The sequence below is a fragment of the Rousettus aegyptiacus genome, unplaced genomic scaffold (genome assembly GCF_014176215.1).
Source record: "Rousettus aegyptiacus isolate mRouAeg1 unplaced genomic scaffold, mRouAeg1.p scaffold_m13_p_10, whole genome shotgun sequence".
NCBI classification, from domain to species: domain Eukaryota; kingdom Metazoa; phylum Chordata; class Mammalia; order Chiroptera; family Pteropodidae; genus Rousettus; species Rousettus aegyptiacus.
Genome location: NW_023416285.1, coordinates 66,867,118 through 66,883,336, shown reverse-complemented (window position 1 = coordinate 66,883,336; position 16,219 = coordinate 66,867,118). Strand labels below are relative to the sequence as shown.

Genomic DNA, 16,219 nt, shown 5'->3' with positions numbered 1-16,219 from the left:
GCTCAGATTTACATTTTTGATAGATCATTCTGGCTTTAACATAGAGGATGGATTGAGGGGAAGGTCACATCAGGGACAACAAATGTAGTTAAGAAGCCACTGAAGTTGTCCAAGTGAGTAATGATTAGGATAAGGTAGGAAGAGGCAGAGACCTATATCAGACATATTTAGAATAGGAAATTAATTGCACTCGATAACTGATCAGAAGTTTAGATGTTAAGAAAAACAGAAGCATCTAGTGTGACCCCTATGTTTCCAGACCCTGTAACTGGTGAAATGATGATACAATTATCCGAGATAGACAACAGGAAGAGGAGTAAGTTTGGAGAGAGCATAGTGGTGTAACATGAAAAGTTTCATTTCATCATTGCAGTTCAGGGCTTATGCAGTTACAAGTACCTATGTCTATTAGGTAGAAGAATTATGCAAAGGGAAACATCTCAGGTGAGAAGAGAAGTGATCAGGGATGGATCCCCAAGGAACATCAATGTTTAAGGGAATGATAGAAGTAGGACCCACTGGGAAGGCCCATAAGAAAGATCTGATTAAAGAAGACCAAGAAAAGGTGGTATCAAAACATCTATGGAGCAGAGAAGTTCAAGGGCTGACACTGCCAAATGTAGCAGACAGGACTTAAAAATATGAGAACCAGAAAATGTCACCATATGAATCAATATGGTGGTCACTGGTGAACCATAGGTCAATGGATTGCAATGGAGCCAGATTGCAGACATTTAAAAAGCAAATGAGAAGTGAGCAAATGGAGACACTGAATATGGACACATTTTTCGAAAAGTATGTTTTAAACGAGCTATGTCTAAAGGAAGAAAAGACCAAGGGACAGCTTTGTTCTTGTTTTTCAAATAAAAACATCTGAAGTGTGTTTGCAGGCTAAAAGGAGAAGGTCAGAAGAAATGGAAGAGATAAGGAGAGAATAAAAGAGTAGATGATGGTTGGTCCCAATGGAGGATACCAGATCACAGGTTTGGTGTTGCCACTACTGGAGGGAATGAGGTGAGGGTGTGAGCATGGCCGCAAAAGGACAAGATTGAGGTAGCTTACGCCTTGGTGGCTTCAATTGTCTTAATGAATATGCAGCTAGGAGATTTGCTGATAAAGCAATGGGTAATATTAAAGAGGTCTTGAGGAGAATAATAAAAATCTGAATAGAAAACAAGAAAGGATGTTTACCAGTGACTCTGAAGACCTAGTTGAAGTTAGAGCCTTCATCGAGGTGGGTCTCTATCATGCATGATCCAATAAGCATAAAAAAGAATTTCCTTAAGATCCTAAACACTTTTCTCTAACTTCAAAGTTTTTAATTGTCAAATATTTCTTCTCTGTGAATTACTACAAATGATTTAGTGATAGATTATCTCTCTGACAGAAAAAAAGTCTGTAACTCTCTACATTGTCAGTACTTGTGTTAAGGAGATAAACTGTCAGGAGCGAAATTGAGCAGAAGTCAAAAAATAGACAGGATAGGTACAGCTTTTGAGTCACCACCTCTTCTTAAACTGGACCCTCCAAAATAGCCTCCAATATCATAATATGCCTCTTTCTGGAGGTGATGGCAGTAGTCTAATACAGACTTTGGATTTAATAGGTTTGGCTCCAATGGTTTCAAAGATTTCTGTGAGTTCAAATCTCAGCACAGATACTTATTAACTATGTGGCCTTGAGCAAGTTATTTCACAACTCATGCCTCAGTTTCCTCATCTGTAAGATAGAAATATCAACAGCACCTACCTCATGGGATTGCTCAGAAGATTAAGTAAATAAATACACATAAAGGACTCAGAACAGGGTCCAGCCCAAAGTAAGTCTTCAGTAGATTTCAGCTATTTCTGGGTCCCATGTCTTTCTTATCATCCCTCTTTCTTGTTGCTGTATTTCTTTTCTACTTTTTCTCCCTAATAAACAGCAACCATAGTTTGAAGTTTTTAGCCCCTGTTTTTCATTCTTTTTATTGTTTGATCTAGTTTTTTTTTTTATTTTAAAAGTTATCTGTATGGTATTTTTTTGTTTTGTTTTTTTATACCTACAGCACCTGGTCTTCCTAGGTGGTCTCCTATCCAAGTACTAACCAGGTCCAACTCTGCTTAGCTTCCGAGATCAGATGGGATCAGGCTTATTCAGGGTGGCATTAACTTATTTATATTGTAATAAAAAATGAAACATTAAAGCAATTTATAAAGTAGAAAATAAAAGCTTCCCTCGATCTCCTCCTGTCTCATTCTCCAGAGGTAAACATTAACAGTATGTAGTCTGCTATAATCTTATTAGTTTAAAAATTGTTACCTAAACATCACAGTGTTTTTCTATGTATACACAGATATGTGAATGTGTTGTTTTTTCAAAAGTGGGCTATACGCTAAGTATACAACTTCGTACTTTTTTTCGTACAACTAATCACTAACATCTTTTCAGGTTAGCACATCTTCAGTATTTTTTTTCTAACCTCACCACCATAACCACTGTTTTTAAATTGTGACTCTGAAGCAAGGAAAAAGAGAAGTGAAGGAAAAAACTCAAAGCAGATTTCTAGATTCAGAGTGTTTCTCTCTCTAGCCACAAACAGGTCCTCCCTGGTCCCCTCAGAGGTTGCTACTTCCACCCTAACTAAACATCCTTGACTATATGGAATATCTATGTAGACTCATCCCATACATGAATAAAAATTTCCTTGGATTTATTCCTGATATTTAGAACAAATGTAATGGAAAAGTGGCCTGTTTCCAAAAGGGATTTTTTGGTCAACATGACTTTTCATGAGAGAAACCTTAAAAAGTACCATATGACAAGAAGTCAAAACCATATGAAAGATACAGTGGGTTCCATATTCTATAATGCTGAGGTGAGAGGAATTCCCCATGGTGAAGGCCAGAAATGTCACTGTAATTTTGATGGAACTTTCTGGAATCCTATATCTTTCCATAGATAATAAGTTTGCACAAATGCCAATTACTAAAAATAACAGCTGGGGAAGAGGATTATGTCTCTGGTATATTTAGACCAAATTGTAACTGCTGAAAGCCTGTCCTGTGTAACTTTTTCTGTCCTCCAAATAAGAAAGAACAAAGAATGAAAGACATAATGGTAATTTTCTATTGTAATTATCTAAAGTAGAGAGAAAATTTATGGGAGCAAAGAGAAGAAAGTGTGATTATTTACGACATATCAAATCTTAATATATTTAGCCCTACATAAATTTCAAGAACAAATACATAATGACTAAATGGCCTTTTGCTTCTGTCATTTATCATTTTTCTAACCTGGCAGAAATGTAAGAAGTCAACCTACTGTTTATTTCCAACTAGGAAAAAAAAAAAAAAAGCATCGATGAGGAGAGAATTGTTCAGAAGCAGATTGTATTTCAAGTTCTTAAACATTTTTACAGGAATATTTGCTCCCGTTAAGTGTCTTAGATCAAAGATGCATTGTCCATGGAGAACCTGACTCCCTGCATTGAAGGGCCTGACTTACCGGCTGCATTGTGCTGGTGATACCAGATTAACTCAGGGATTGATTGAAAGAGGTGTTTTTCAGCCACATACCACTGTCCTGAGTCATTCTTTTTAATCTGATAATGTTTGATGGTAGCTTCCATACTTCTACAATTGACAAAATATGGATTTAGTAAACAAGCGAAAGATCACTTTAGAACTAAGTCAATTCATTAAGCAACAGGCCTCCACCTCTAAAACTCTTATCCTAGAAGCAGTACACACTGAAGAGTGAATTGGATTAAATTAAACAGGTGCCTCACCGTCCCAGGAAAGTTCCTCAGCTGTCTTACTGGGGCTTTAAATTTAAACATAACTTCAACCAAAGTTGTCTAGGTGGCAAGTCCAGTGTCCAAAATAGTAGAGCACATACTGGACACATAAGTGTTTACTGACTATCAAGTATTAGTTAAGTAAATGAACAAATGCACTGTGAGGAGCATGAGGAGATATGAGTCAAAGAAGGGAGGGAAACCAGTATAGGATGTATTGATGAGCAGTTTTGTTATGGACAACTGGAGCTTAATCCCTCCAGGATGTGGAACACACACCTCAGAATTAATTGTCCCACTAAAGTGTGAGAAAGCTGAGGTGTTTATCCACCAACTCCCATTCCTCATTGATGGAGGATTGCTCCTAGGATGCTAATTCTCAGGCACTTCCAGCCTAGCCATGGGGACCAGGAGTTCCCTCATCCAGAGAACATCCTCAGGCAGAAAGACACAGGAAGCTTTCTGAGTGCAGAACTCTCTGCAGGTAAATCCCAGGATAGACTAAGAGATATGAGGAAAGCATCACTAACTCCGCTACTACTAATCTAACCTCCTCACTTGATGGTTGAGAAAAGGAGATGAGAGGTTAAGTAACATCCAATGCCACATTAGGGAAACAATTTGAACTGGTCAGTTGTCCTAACTTTCAGTTCAGCAATATTCTTCCTATGCAAGGCTCTCGCTTACAATTCTCTATGTGATGGTGTCGCCATAAAAAGGATTGTCCCAGGGACTGCTATATCTAAAGTGACCAAAATCACAATTGCTTACCTCCTATCTCTTATAAACACAGAAATAGTGTAAGATCCCAAATGTCTTGAATCTCGGACAATAAATGCACCTTCTTTCGACTGCAAAACAATTCATTCATTGTACAAATTTATTCCTTATTAGAAAGAAAAACAAATCTATATCTCAGTAATGAAACCCCAAAGGCATATTGACTTATTATAAAAAGATGAGATTGTTTCTACAAGTACATATTTAGAAACAATACCTATAAGATAATTAGACAAGAATTTATAATATATGAGTATTTTAAAAACTTTGCCCCCCGATTTTTCTGAGAAACATTTTTAATTTGACAATCTTTATTCCACCATTTAGTTATTTTTATTATACTGATCAAGATAATAGATATATAGCTAATGAATAGGAAGAACTCTGAGACAGGCTGATAGGATTGTACTTTGAAAGAAAAGAAAGTGGCAGGTGTGGGGTGAGGGAGGCGGTGAGAAGTACAACTGGAATTGGGAGTGGGGAGAAACCATCATGATAAGGATGGAGAATAGATTTGGGGGAGTCTGGACAGAAGAACAAGGAGAGCCATTTTAGTTGCTCTACAAGTCTGGGGAAGACATAAAGAGAAATGGCAGGAGGGAAGAACAGTATAATAATTTCAAGGTTAGGTTATGAATCGGATCCCCATTGACATTCTTTGAGAAATCTCAAAAAAGCTGTGAATTGCTTTCAAATAATCTTAAATGTTGAACTGTTTTATTTTTTGTTTGATATTTTTAAAATGCTTCAGCTTTATTGAGTGTAGTTAAATTTGCGAAGAGAAAAATATCTCAGAATCTTGTCAAACCCATGAACATTTACACCTATGAAGTGCTGATAAAGTGCTGAGAACTGCATGGCCCAAACGGCGAGGTCTGATCTTCGAGAATGAAGCATGAAGCAGCCTCATCCTTTTCTCCCAGATCCTTACCATGAGACAAGCTCATTTTCTGGCCAAATTTTCTAACTAAAGAATCTCTTACAGCCATTTTAAATGACAAAAATCTAGCTTTCTTTGAATCCCTACCATGGGCAAGGATTGTGTGCCATACCGTAGGTGACACGAGATGTAAAACACACAGATGTAAAAAGCAAAGGCGTAGTAAGTATATGCATATGTGTATGTATATGTATGTGTATATGTACATGTATGTATACATGTATGTATACATGTAAGTGTATATAACATGCATGTAACAAAGTTGAATATGTAGTGATCTCTTTTAAAACTTCAAAGTAGGAAGAGTATAAACAACATTTGTAACAAAGCAATAAAGCTAAAAATTAATAACAAACTCCAAAGTAAAAAGCCTCTACCATCTACAAATTTTAAAGTTCTCTTTTGTAAAACTCAAGGAAATTTAAATAAAAATAAAAAATATCTAGAAAATAATAAGGAAACACTATGTATCAGAACCTCTGTTTAGAAGTAAATTCATAGTCCTTTTACTTATGTCAATAAAAGAAATACAAATAAGTATATCCAACTCAAGAAGTTAGGATAAGAATGATAAAACGAACTTAGGTAAAGTAGAAGAAAGAAATCAATAAAGACAAAAGCTTAAAATAGTGAATTATTTTCATAATAATTTAAATTATTTAAATAACAAAAATATAACAGAATACAGCTAGTAATTAAACAAAATATAATGCATCTAGTAATTAAAATTCAAAACCTGGTTGTCTAGGAAAAAGCAATTAAACATATAACCTGATAATTAACCTAATTAATAAATAATAAGGAAAATTTATCCAAAAATATCAGAAGGACTCAAAAAAAATTAAAGAATTTCTCTTGATGCTCTACAATAAATTCAAAAACTTCAATAAAATGGGTAATTAACTAGCAAAACATAAATGTATGAAATTTATTGTATGTATGAAATGCATGTATGTATGAAAATTCATTCCAGAAGAGCTAAAATCTTAGTGGACCTACTGAACAGATAAAGATGGCTTGAGGAAAGGAAGTACAAATATATAAAATTTAATATATAAAAAGATGCTTAACATCCCCAGAATAAGAAAAATGAAAATGAAATCTACATTGAGATGAACTATCAGACAGCAAAGTTTCAAAGATTTCATTAAAACACTTGCTGGAAAGGTTGTGGGGCACCCTCTCCCATTTCTGGTAGGTATATAAATTGCTATAGAAGACACTGTAATATCTGTTAAAATTAGAAATGTACATTCATTTTGACCCAGAATTTTCACCTTCAGGGATGTATCCTACAAATACACTCAGAGAAATGGGAAAAGAAAGTGTTAGGTTACCTATGACAGCACTGTTTTAATAGCAAGAGACTGTATACTACTTACATTTCCATAAAGAAGGATTGGCTAAATAAATTGTGATACATCCAAACTAAGAATTACTATGTAGGTGCGAATTGAGTAAGGACACATTTTGGGTAGTGATGGAAAGACTTCCAATATACATTATTAAGTGAAAAAAAGTACTGCACAGAAGAGTATTATATTGTGTCATCATTTGTGTAAAAATAACACAAAAAAATATACTGGCTGGTGTATGTGCTAAATATCTTTGAAAGGTCACAAAATAAACTAATAATAGTAGTTTGTCTTGAGAAGGAGAATTGAGAGCTTGGAAACAAGGATGAAAGAAAACTTAAAAACCTTTAATTTTTGAGTCATATGAATAGACTGACTATTAAAATATGAAATAAATAAAAATTATAAGATATTTCTATAAATAATTTATGCAATAAATTTGAAAATAAATATAAATAGGCAATTATCTAGATAAATATAAATTATCCAACATCTCAAAAGAAAATTGTCAGTAATCACATATCCACCTATTTGAAAAAGTAGTATGTCCATTCTATATTACAAGAGATATATTTAACCTTCAAGGAGCAAATAACTTCTATCTAATATCAACTATCCAAGAGGTCAGAAAAAAAGACAAAGTCCCATGCTCCAACTTATTGTATAATGTTAATATAACCTTTATACTAAAACTACACAAAGAAAATGGAAAATTAGGAGCCAGGCTCACTCTGAACATCACAAGACGAAAGCTAGATAAAATATTAAGAAACCCAAATCAGTAATATATACTTTAAATGTCTCAAGACCAAGGAGGATTTGGCCCAAGCATATTTTTAAAAATAAAAATTAGAAAATATGTAAAATGCAAAAAAATGTTAAGATACATATAAAAAATATGTATACACACACATACTTTTGACAGATTAAAGACCTGAATGTGAAAAGTAAATCTTTAAAATATTTAAAGGAAAAGATAAAATCCCTTTCTTACTTCAGGAGAAAGGGAAATTTCTTATATTAAACAAAAAAGCAGAGCTCATAAAGAAAAATAATTGAGAAATTTTGTATTACCATTTTTTTAATTCTATATCAGAAAAGAAAACAGCATAAAGCTTTCTAAAAAGCGGAAAACCAGAAAAATATAGTTTTAACACCTGAAAAGATTGGTATTCAGAATATATTTTTAAAATATATATTCATCAGTTAAAAGGCAAACATTATAAAAAAAAATGAGCAAAGAATATTAACAGGCATGGAACAGCAGAGAAACCCCAACTGCCCAACGGTCACATGAAAAGTTACTCAGTCAAAATGTTTATCAAGGAAATGCACATTTAAAAATATATATAAAGTTTCTCAATAAATTGAAAAAATATGAAACTACCAACTGCTGGCAAGAATGTAAGAAGTCGTTTTCTCATTCCCTGTAAAAGTATAAACTAGTACAAGTACTTTGAATCAAGATTTGAAAATATCTAGCAATTGTAAATGTGCACATACCATCTGACCGGACCATTACATTTCTGGGTAATACGGAAAGGAACCCTTGCCCCGTGTAGGGAATGACATGCACAGGATGTTCTTTGCAAAACAATTTGTAATAGTAAGAAATCAGAAACAATTTGAATGTTTATCAATAGTAAAATGAATACGTTTGGGCATATTCATATAATAAAACACTAGGCAGCAGTTAAAAAAATGTGTTTGAATAAAACTGAAAATATAACATTTAATTTTTAAAAAATCAACATTCATATGATCTTTATGTCAAATATTAAAATATATACAATAACACCATAGGCTGTTTACATACATATATATGATAAAAACAATATAAACCAGGACAAAATGGGACACGCCCTCCTACTGCGATTGCTTCTGGGGAGTAAAGAGGGACAAGAAAGATGAGAGGATGGGTGTAGCTGCCTGTAATGTATTTCATTAAGGAATGTTATGACCAAATGTTACGACGTATTTGTGATATCTGGGTTGTGGGTATGCAGGGGTACTGTTATATTATCCCCTGTCCTAGTCTCTGTGGCAAAGTCAGACCCTCGCCCAGTTCCAGCTTCCTCTCAGATGCAGAACCTCTCACGCAGAAACTGCACAGCCCAGTGATTCTGGCCATGATACTGTGACCACCTTCCTTACTGTAAAGCTACTTCTGGGCTTCCCTTCTCCAGTTCTGCCTGCCTGTCATAACATCTTCTTTGTCCATTCTGGACCTACTAAGACCACTTTACAGAAGGCCATCTGCTATCATCATGCCAAGAAGATATCACATTTGCTGCCATGCTCCCTTGCCTCCCGGCCAGCGAAGCCTAACCTCCATCTGCCACCGCCACCTGAGTCTGGGTCCGTGTACCCCATGCTCTGTCTATCCCCAGCTTAAGTGGACCTGCCCTCTGTCCTGAGCCATTACTGGCATTGAGTTTTTAGTTACAGAACTGATGCTTTCTCACTTATGTTTCTATATTTCCTCAACATCCGACAGCAGTGATGACACACATACCTCTTACCTAGTTTCTAGTTTTGACTCTATAGTTACCCACAGTTAATATTTACCGTCACTTGGAAATTTAAACTATATGCAGTTTTGTTTTGTTTTTATCTAAATGAGCAGTTTTGATCTGTGCTTGACATTTTGGCTACATTACTCTTCCCTTTGTTCCCAAAGAACAAAAAAAGTGCAGCACCGTGTGTTTTTCTATAATTTGTGTTTTTAACAAGCCTAAGCTAAACTCATGAGGACAGAGTACGTATCTGGCACTGATACAAAGGTATATGGGCAATTAAAATATAGCTCTACTGGCAGAATGTACTTTGAAGTAAATAATGGAGTTTTCATATGTTGGAGTTGAAATCATTTCGGGAAAAACACATTTCTGAAATTCTGATGAAAATCAATGAAAAACATGATCTGATACAAACGCATCTAGTTTACAATTTATCCAAAAATGTGTAGTTGAGATGAAAATATAATAATATTTTAGAACTAAAAAGAACAGAAAGTAATAAACATTTTAGTAGGATAAAGACTTTCTTTACAATATCTCTGAGAAATTTTGAAAATATTCACAGATTTATTCATGAATAAATTAAATTACCTCTTGTCTCAAAAGACGTTCTGCCTGATTTCTGGTAATGTTTCTATGGTACCACCTGTAAAAGCAATAAAAATAATTTCTCATTTTATATTTCTTTTTTTTTTTTCCAGAAAGAAACCTGCTCTATTTTCCTTGTTTTTAAGAACTTACCTCAGAAACGATTTTAAAAAACTGAATGTTTTTTAATTTGGATAAACAATAATGTGCTAAGTATCTTAATTTAGTAGTTTTATTAGTTGTAATATCTTATTCTGTCGCACCTCAATTTAGCTTTCTGACACACACTTAGTATAAAATTTGAACAACTTAACCTCCTGAAAATTTCCATGAAAGGTATGTGGTTAAGAAATCATCATCTTATATAAACATATTACTAAGTTTTGGTACTTGCTTTTTTCTTTCTTTTCAGGAACTTCCTATTTGCATGGTTTTATATGTGCTATATTCCCTTTCCAAAATTAAAACCCACTCTAACTTATACGATTCTCCTAAGTATGTTAACCTGTAGTGAAGTTAGTAGTTTAGCAGAGTAAATAGAACCACCAATATATAACCCTCTCCGGCCTCATTTCTCCCCATTCTCCCCCCACTCACTAAGCTTTAACCACTTGAGATTCTTTCCTTCCTCAAATTTACTAAGTCCTTTTCTGTCCCTGATCAGGACATTACCTCTGCATGAAACATGTCATTATAAGGCTTTAGAATACCAGAAGTATATACAATCATCATAATTAAATATTATAATTTAAATATATAATTTGGTATGACAATACCTAGTTAATAGACAAACGTTGTACAGGAGAGAGAAAATGATAGAACAAAGAAGAGAGGGAAAAAAATGGAAAAACTTTCATTTCAATACAATATTTTTAAAAGGAGTTAATTTAATACTACCAGAATACTATTTTTATGCACAGTGGAAGGAAGAACGCATGTATAACCACGCACCGAGTCACAGTAAGTGGACCAGATGGTGTCTACATGAAACTCATACCTGACTTTGAATATGGAAATCTCTCTGATTATGTGGGCTTCTAACTTACAGTAGAACAAAGCTGCCACTAAATCAGAATGGTCAGGATTCAAATGAAGATTGAAAAAAAAAAAATGCCCTCAAAATGAACATGAACCTTTAAAAAGGTGAACCCTAGGGAATAAGGGATGATTCTAGATGATTCTAGATAAAGTAATATGACTACTTCTCATTGATGGGAACAAGAGTAACTGTAATGTTCAACTGTGAATATCATTCAGTACTCATAAATGAATGTTCATATTGGGGGAGAGAATTTCAACAAGAGTCTGAGACCTGCTGAAGAAAGAAGAAATTCTTTCAAAGTAACCGAGGCAGAATTAAAGGCACAGGATACCAGTTCAAAGAGGCCCCCACTAGCTAAGTTATGAAATATGGGTACTTAAAGGAGACTAATGATTATAGCTCACTAAAATATGTTGAATCTGTGAAAATTCAAGACTGCATGATGATATTTCAAACAGGGAAAAGCTAAAATAAATTGCATTTTTTTCTAAATGTTTTCACCTGCTATCACATCAGTGCTTATTTTGTTGCTTTGTATTTATTTTAGTGATAAGTAAATATATTATTTTTGTTTAAATATAAATTAGAATCTATGTGTGTATGTCATTAGAATGACTTCAAAACTGAAGAGACAGAAGTATATGATGAATCCAGGATTCTTTAAAATAATGCAGAATTTCATTAGGCAGGAGAGAGATTGTATGAATGCAACTTAGGGAGGTTGGGGGCATGGCATTTCATAAATTAAATCAGATAGTAAAAGAATTTTTTTTTTTAATCACTAAGGCTACAATCCTTATACCTGGACAACCATAATTATAAAACTAATGCTGAAAGCTGTGGACACAGGACTAGGGTGGGACTTCCATTGACGTATAAAAAAAGAATCCAGCGTATCCAGCTATGGTACAAACATCTCGTGTTTCTGTAAGCCTCGGGTCCCATGCTCCAGGCTCAAATTGCTGAGCGATAAGTAACAGTATTGTGGTCTTGACTTTTCAATCTAGAAACCCTATTAGATCTGACAAGGTAAATCTGCTTCTCTTAGTAACTTTCTAACCTTGAAAATATTAAGCATTTAAGAGATAATGAAATAAATCAGATTCATACTTCGGTAAAGTTCAGAATAATCAAAATGTTTGATATTTAAAATATCTATAATTTTAATAGGATCTGGCATGTTAGGCTTTTGGTTCTGGTTTAAAATTTATAATTAATGCTAAATTTATTATTTCAAGTTTAATAAAATTTGACTAATATTTAAACCGACATTTGTATGGTTAAGAGAACTTGATTTACCACATCAGTTTATTAGATTTCCAGGATCATGTAAAGATTTACAAAGGGCTATTACAATTGTAAATTTGCCCTGTCAGGCATATGAAGTACTTAAGAAGAAAATTAATTCATTCAGTTTATTAATGAAGTTAAATGTTTCAGGAAATCTAATTAACTGGGCTTATAAATAGGACTGATTGTTTAAGGACATTTAGTATATTGAATTTGAATTAAGGTAATTGTTTATATTCCCTTTAGATTTATAAATAATATGTCGAGATTTACAAGTTAAATAATTTTTACATTGTAATGTTGCTAATTGGATATTAATTTAAAACCAAAGTACCATGAATATTTCTCTGTATAAACATTCCCCTGCGATGTCAGAAGTCCACACTCACATAGGATTCCCTCCCCCATCAGCAACCTGACTGCCTCTTACCACCTTTAGACCTCAAGTCTCTGCCTCAGAAAGGTCTTCCCCAACCTAACACCCTCCGCTAAATTATATCCCCTTCCCCATGTTTTCTCTGTGTCCCATACTGTAATAAATATATAAAATTATATACTTATTTGTGAAATTGGGATTATTTCCCCCATGAAGCTGTGTCATGAAAACAGAGACTGCTTCTGTGTGCTCCATGTCCTATCTCCAGTGTCCAGAACAGCTAACATCTGGTACATAATAAATGTACAATAAATAAAGATCAAACAAATAAAGTGATTCGGGAGATCAATGTAACAATGAAATGTAGTACACCTGTAATACTAGGCAAGGTGGTTCGAACTATAAATGCCTTTTCTGCTAGCTTCACAGTTCAAGGAAATAATGATAATTGCTAGAAATTATTGAGCACTTACTATGTAGTGTATGGGAAAGGTATTATTGTTCCCAGTTTTCAGATCATTCAGGGGTTTACATACATTAGGTAAGTTTGCCAAGAGCCAAAGCACTAGTCATGGTGATTGCAGAATTTGAACCCATACTTTTCTTATTTCTAAGCACAGTACTTCAACCTAGGGCAGTAATTTCTATGCAGTCATTAGAACAGTGCTGGCATATAGTAAGCGGTTGATAAACTTTAGTGCTAATTATTATATCTATATTTTAAACTTTTTTTTTAAAGAAAAAACAGCAATAAAATTAAAGGGTAGTCGTCCTGCAATTGAAGTCATAAAAGAAAATAACTTTTAAAGACACAAATAAATCAAGGCCCAAGGAAATGAAATAGGTATTCTGACCTCAGTGTAGTTTAATCCAAAGGATCCAATATCTACAGTATAAACAAGTTTTAAAGCCAGACTCCAAGCCTAGTCTAAAAATGGGCAACAATGAGCAAATCAATTATGAAAAGGAAAGGAACTTTGATAGTTAGTGAGCGTTTACTCACTAACCACAAAATACTGTGCTAAGTACTTTGCACATATTTCCTTTAATCTCCTGGAAAATCTAAACTAAGGCGATAAGAGGAAAACGTCTTATTTTTCTAATTTTTCTCAGTAGATTCCCAAATAAAACTTCCCTGACCTGGACTTCAAAGCCACCTGTTTGCGTCCTCCAGCTCTCACCAGAAAATGGTGTTGAGCCGCCAGCCCCCGCCCACCGCCCACCGCCCACCGCCCACCGCCCACGCCCACGCCCATATAATGCGTGAGTAACTCTAGGCAGCTGTGGGCGTGGTTTCTGAGGAAGGCGGGTTCGGCCATCTAAGGGCTTTGTTTTACTGAGCAGAGACCGGAGTCCTGGAGCAGAGCTAAAGGACGCAGGTCGCGAAAGGGGGCGTGATAGTCTGAACTAAGGAGGAAAGAAGAGAGATAAGGCCCTGTAATGGAGCTGAGGAAAGTGACTTGGGAGAGAGAACAGAAACCGCTAATAGAAAAGTCGGGTAAAATTATGTAGAGATGTCTGTAATGTGGTCATCTCCTCCCTTCCAATGAAGTCTACATTATTCACCAATGCTTTTAGAATTGAATTTGTTTCAGGGTAGGGATATGCTGAGTCTGGCTTCCAGATGGACTTAAATTAGTAGCAAAGCCAGGCCAAGGGGCCTCTCTGATTCAATTTACATTTGCAGCCTGGTTTTCAGAGAAGCACCTCACTTAATACCTCAACTCGCTTCATCTACCGCCGCCTGCTGGAAGCATATGCTAAGTTTAAAACAAGTATCTAAATCAGGGGGAGGGCACTGAAGGGCTCAAACTATAAACTCAAGTTTATAAAAGACAGGACTACTGGCAGCTCTGCCACTCTCTACCTATAAATTAATAGCTCAACCTTAATTTACGATCTGAAGAATGAGGGGCTAAAAAGGTTATTGCTAAAAATCTCTGTCTTCCAAATCTATGATTATAATGGAAAATAGATTTCTGAGCAGGACTCTAGTAAACATGCCAAGAGTTATTGCAAACTACAGCACTAGCATAGTTCTCATCTTCAGCTATTCCTAAAACATTTTGAAACATGAGCCAAAATACAGTAATGTGTCTATATATTAAACCCGGTGTATCGTTCATTGAAAATTTTGTCATTTAAAAAATAATTTTCCATTTAGGACAGTAAAACAAGTGCAAGACAAGTGTTTGGTTTCATACTGTCACTGTCAAAAAAAAAAACTGGCTATACAAACGAAACAAAAATAAGTGTAAGAAAAAGAAGTTTCTGAATCAACCCTTAAAAGACCTCTTAAGCTAGAGGTGTCAAATATGTTACTTTCTATTCCTTTTACAGACCAAAAACAGTTTCTATACTTATAAGCTGCCAAAATGTACCTGATTTTCATAGATTAACCATAAGGGCATATTTTGGAGACTTACTCATATATCTCTAAATTGGTTACTTTGTTTTCAGTCACGTAGTTGCTTGGGATTAAGCCTTCATTCCTACAACAAAAGACAAAGCAAAGATCAAATCAAAATGCTAGATATTTGTGTGGCATTATCATGCCAACGATCCTTTTAAAACATCAAGGAAGTAGCGGGAATCATTCATTTCACCAATTAAGCTGCTAAAAGAGGAAAAAAAGTTTTTCATTTCTACATTCAACCGAAATCTCTATACTAAATACTAAGATTCAGACTTATAATGTGAGTAGTTTAAGATGTTTTATGACACCAGAATCTTCTAAGAAAAGGGGCCTTTATATGACCACTGGGATGTCATAGCAACTAGGTTCAGAACACAGCAGTTACAAAAATACTGGCTTAATTCTTTTTAATTACTGCACAGTGTTTCACAGAGTAGATATTCTAGTTTAGCCATGACCCTATTACAGCAATGCAGAAAAGAAACACTTAAACATGCCTTCTTTTCCACAAGCAGTATTTCTCTAAGACAGATACCAAGCAGGGAAATTGTTGGGCCACCGAATATGTGCATCATTTAGTAAATATAGCAAGCATATTGCCCTTCGAGGAAAATATACCATTCTACAAACCTATTGGTAAGGTAGAGGTTTCTCTTTTCCTACACCTTCGCCAACATTTGAAATTATGGAAAGATCCCCAAGACATATTATTGAGAAATAAAAGCAAGTCGCAGAACAATGCATAAAGTATGGTAAGATTTAGGTAAAATCTGCAAACAGTACTACATATTTCAATATGTGCATGAAAGGGCATTGAAAATGATCTAGAGGGGCACTCACTAAATAAATAATGGTGCTCACTTTTGAGAAAGAGACTGGGTTTAGAGGTAGTGGCAAAGCAGAATTTTGGCATTATTTATCGTATTTGTATATTATAAAAATACTATATTGTCATTAACTTTGAAGTTAAAAAATAATTGTGTGTGTGGTTTTTTTAGGTCTGAGTCATGTCAATAGACCGCCTGCAGGGGTGGCTAATTACAATTAAATAACCCTGAACCTACTAATACCTCTTTTCCCATTGAAAAGTCTCCATCCTATGTTGAGTCTAAGAACTGGTAAGAAAGCCAAATCA

At 34.7% G+C, this 16,219-nt stretch overlaps 1 protein-coding gene and 1 pseudogene across 9 annotated transcripts in view; both read right to left on the bottom strand.

The window, feature by feature from the left end:
• The window catches only part of TXK (TXK tyrosine kinase), a 53,299-nt gene that overhangs the window by 18,002 nt on the left and 19,078 nt on the right, over positions 1-16,219 (bottom strand). For all 9 annotated transcript variants that reach the window (XM_016128159.2, XM_036227959.1, XM_036227957.1 and 6 more), the window contains 4 exons: positions 15,095-15,160; positions 9,964-10,018; positions 4,550-4,629; positions 3,487-3,614 (listed from right to left, as the gene is read on the bottom strand). In XM_016128159.2, the coding sequence (XP_015983645.2) occupies positions 3,487-3,614; positions 4,550-4,629; positions 9,964-10,018; positions 15,095-15,160 (329 nt within the window). The remainder of the gene's footprint in view (positions 1-3,486; positions 3,615-4,549; positions 4,630-9,963; positions 10,019-15,094; positions 15,161-16,219) is intronic.
• LOC118609144 lies at positions 2,039-2,157 on the bottom strand (annotated as a pseudogene).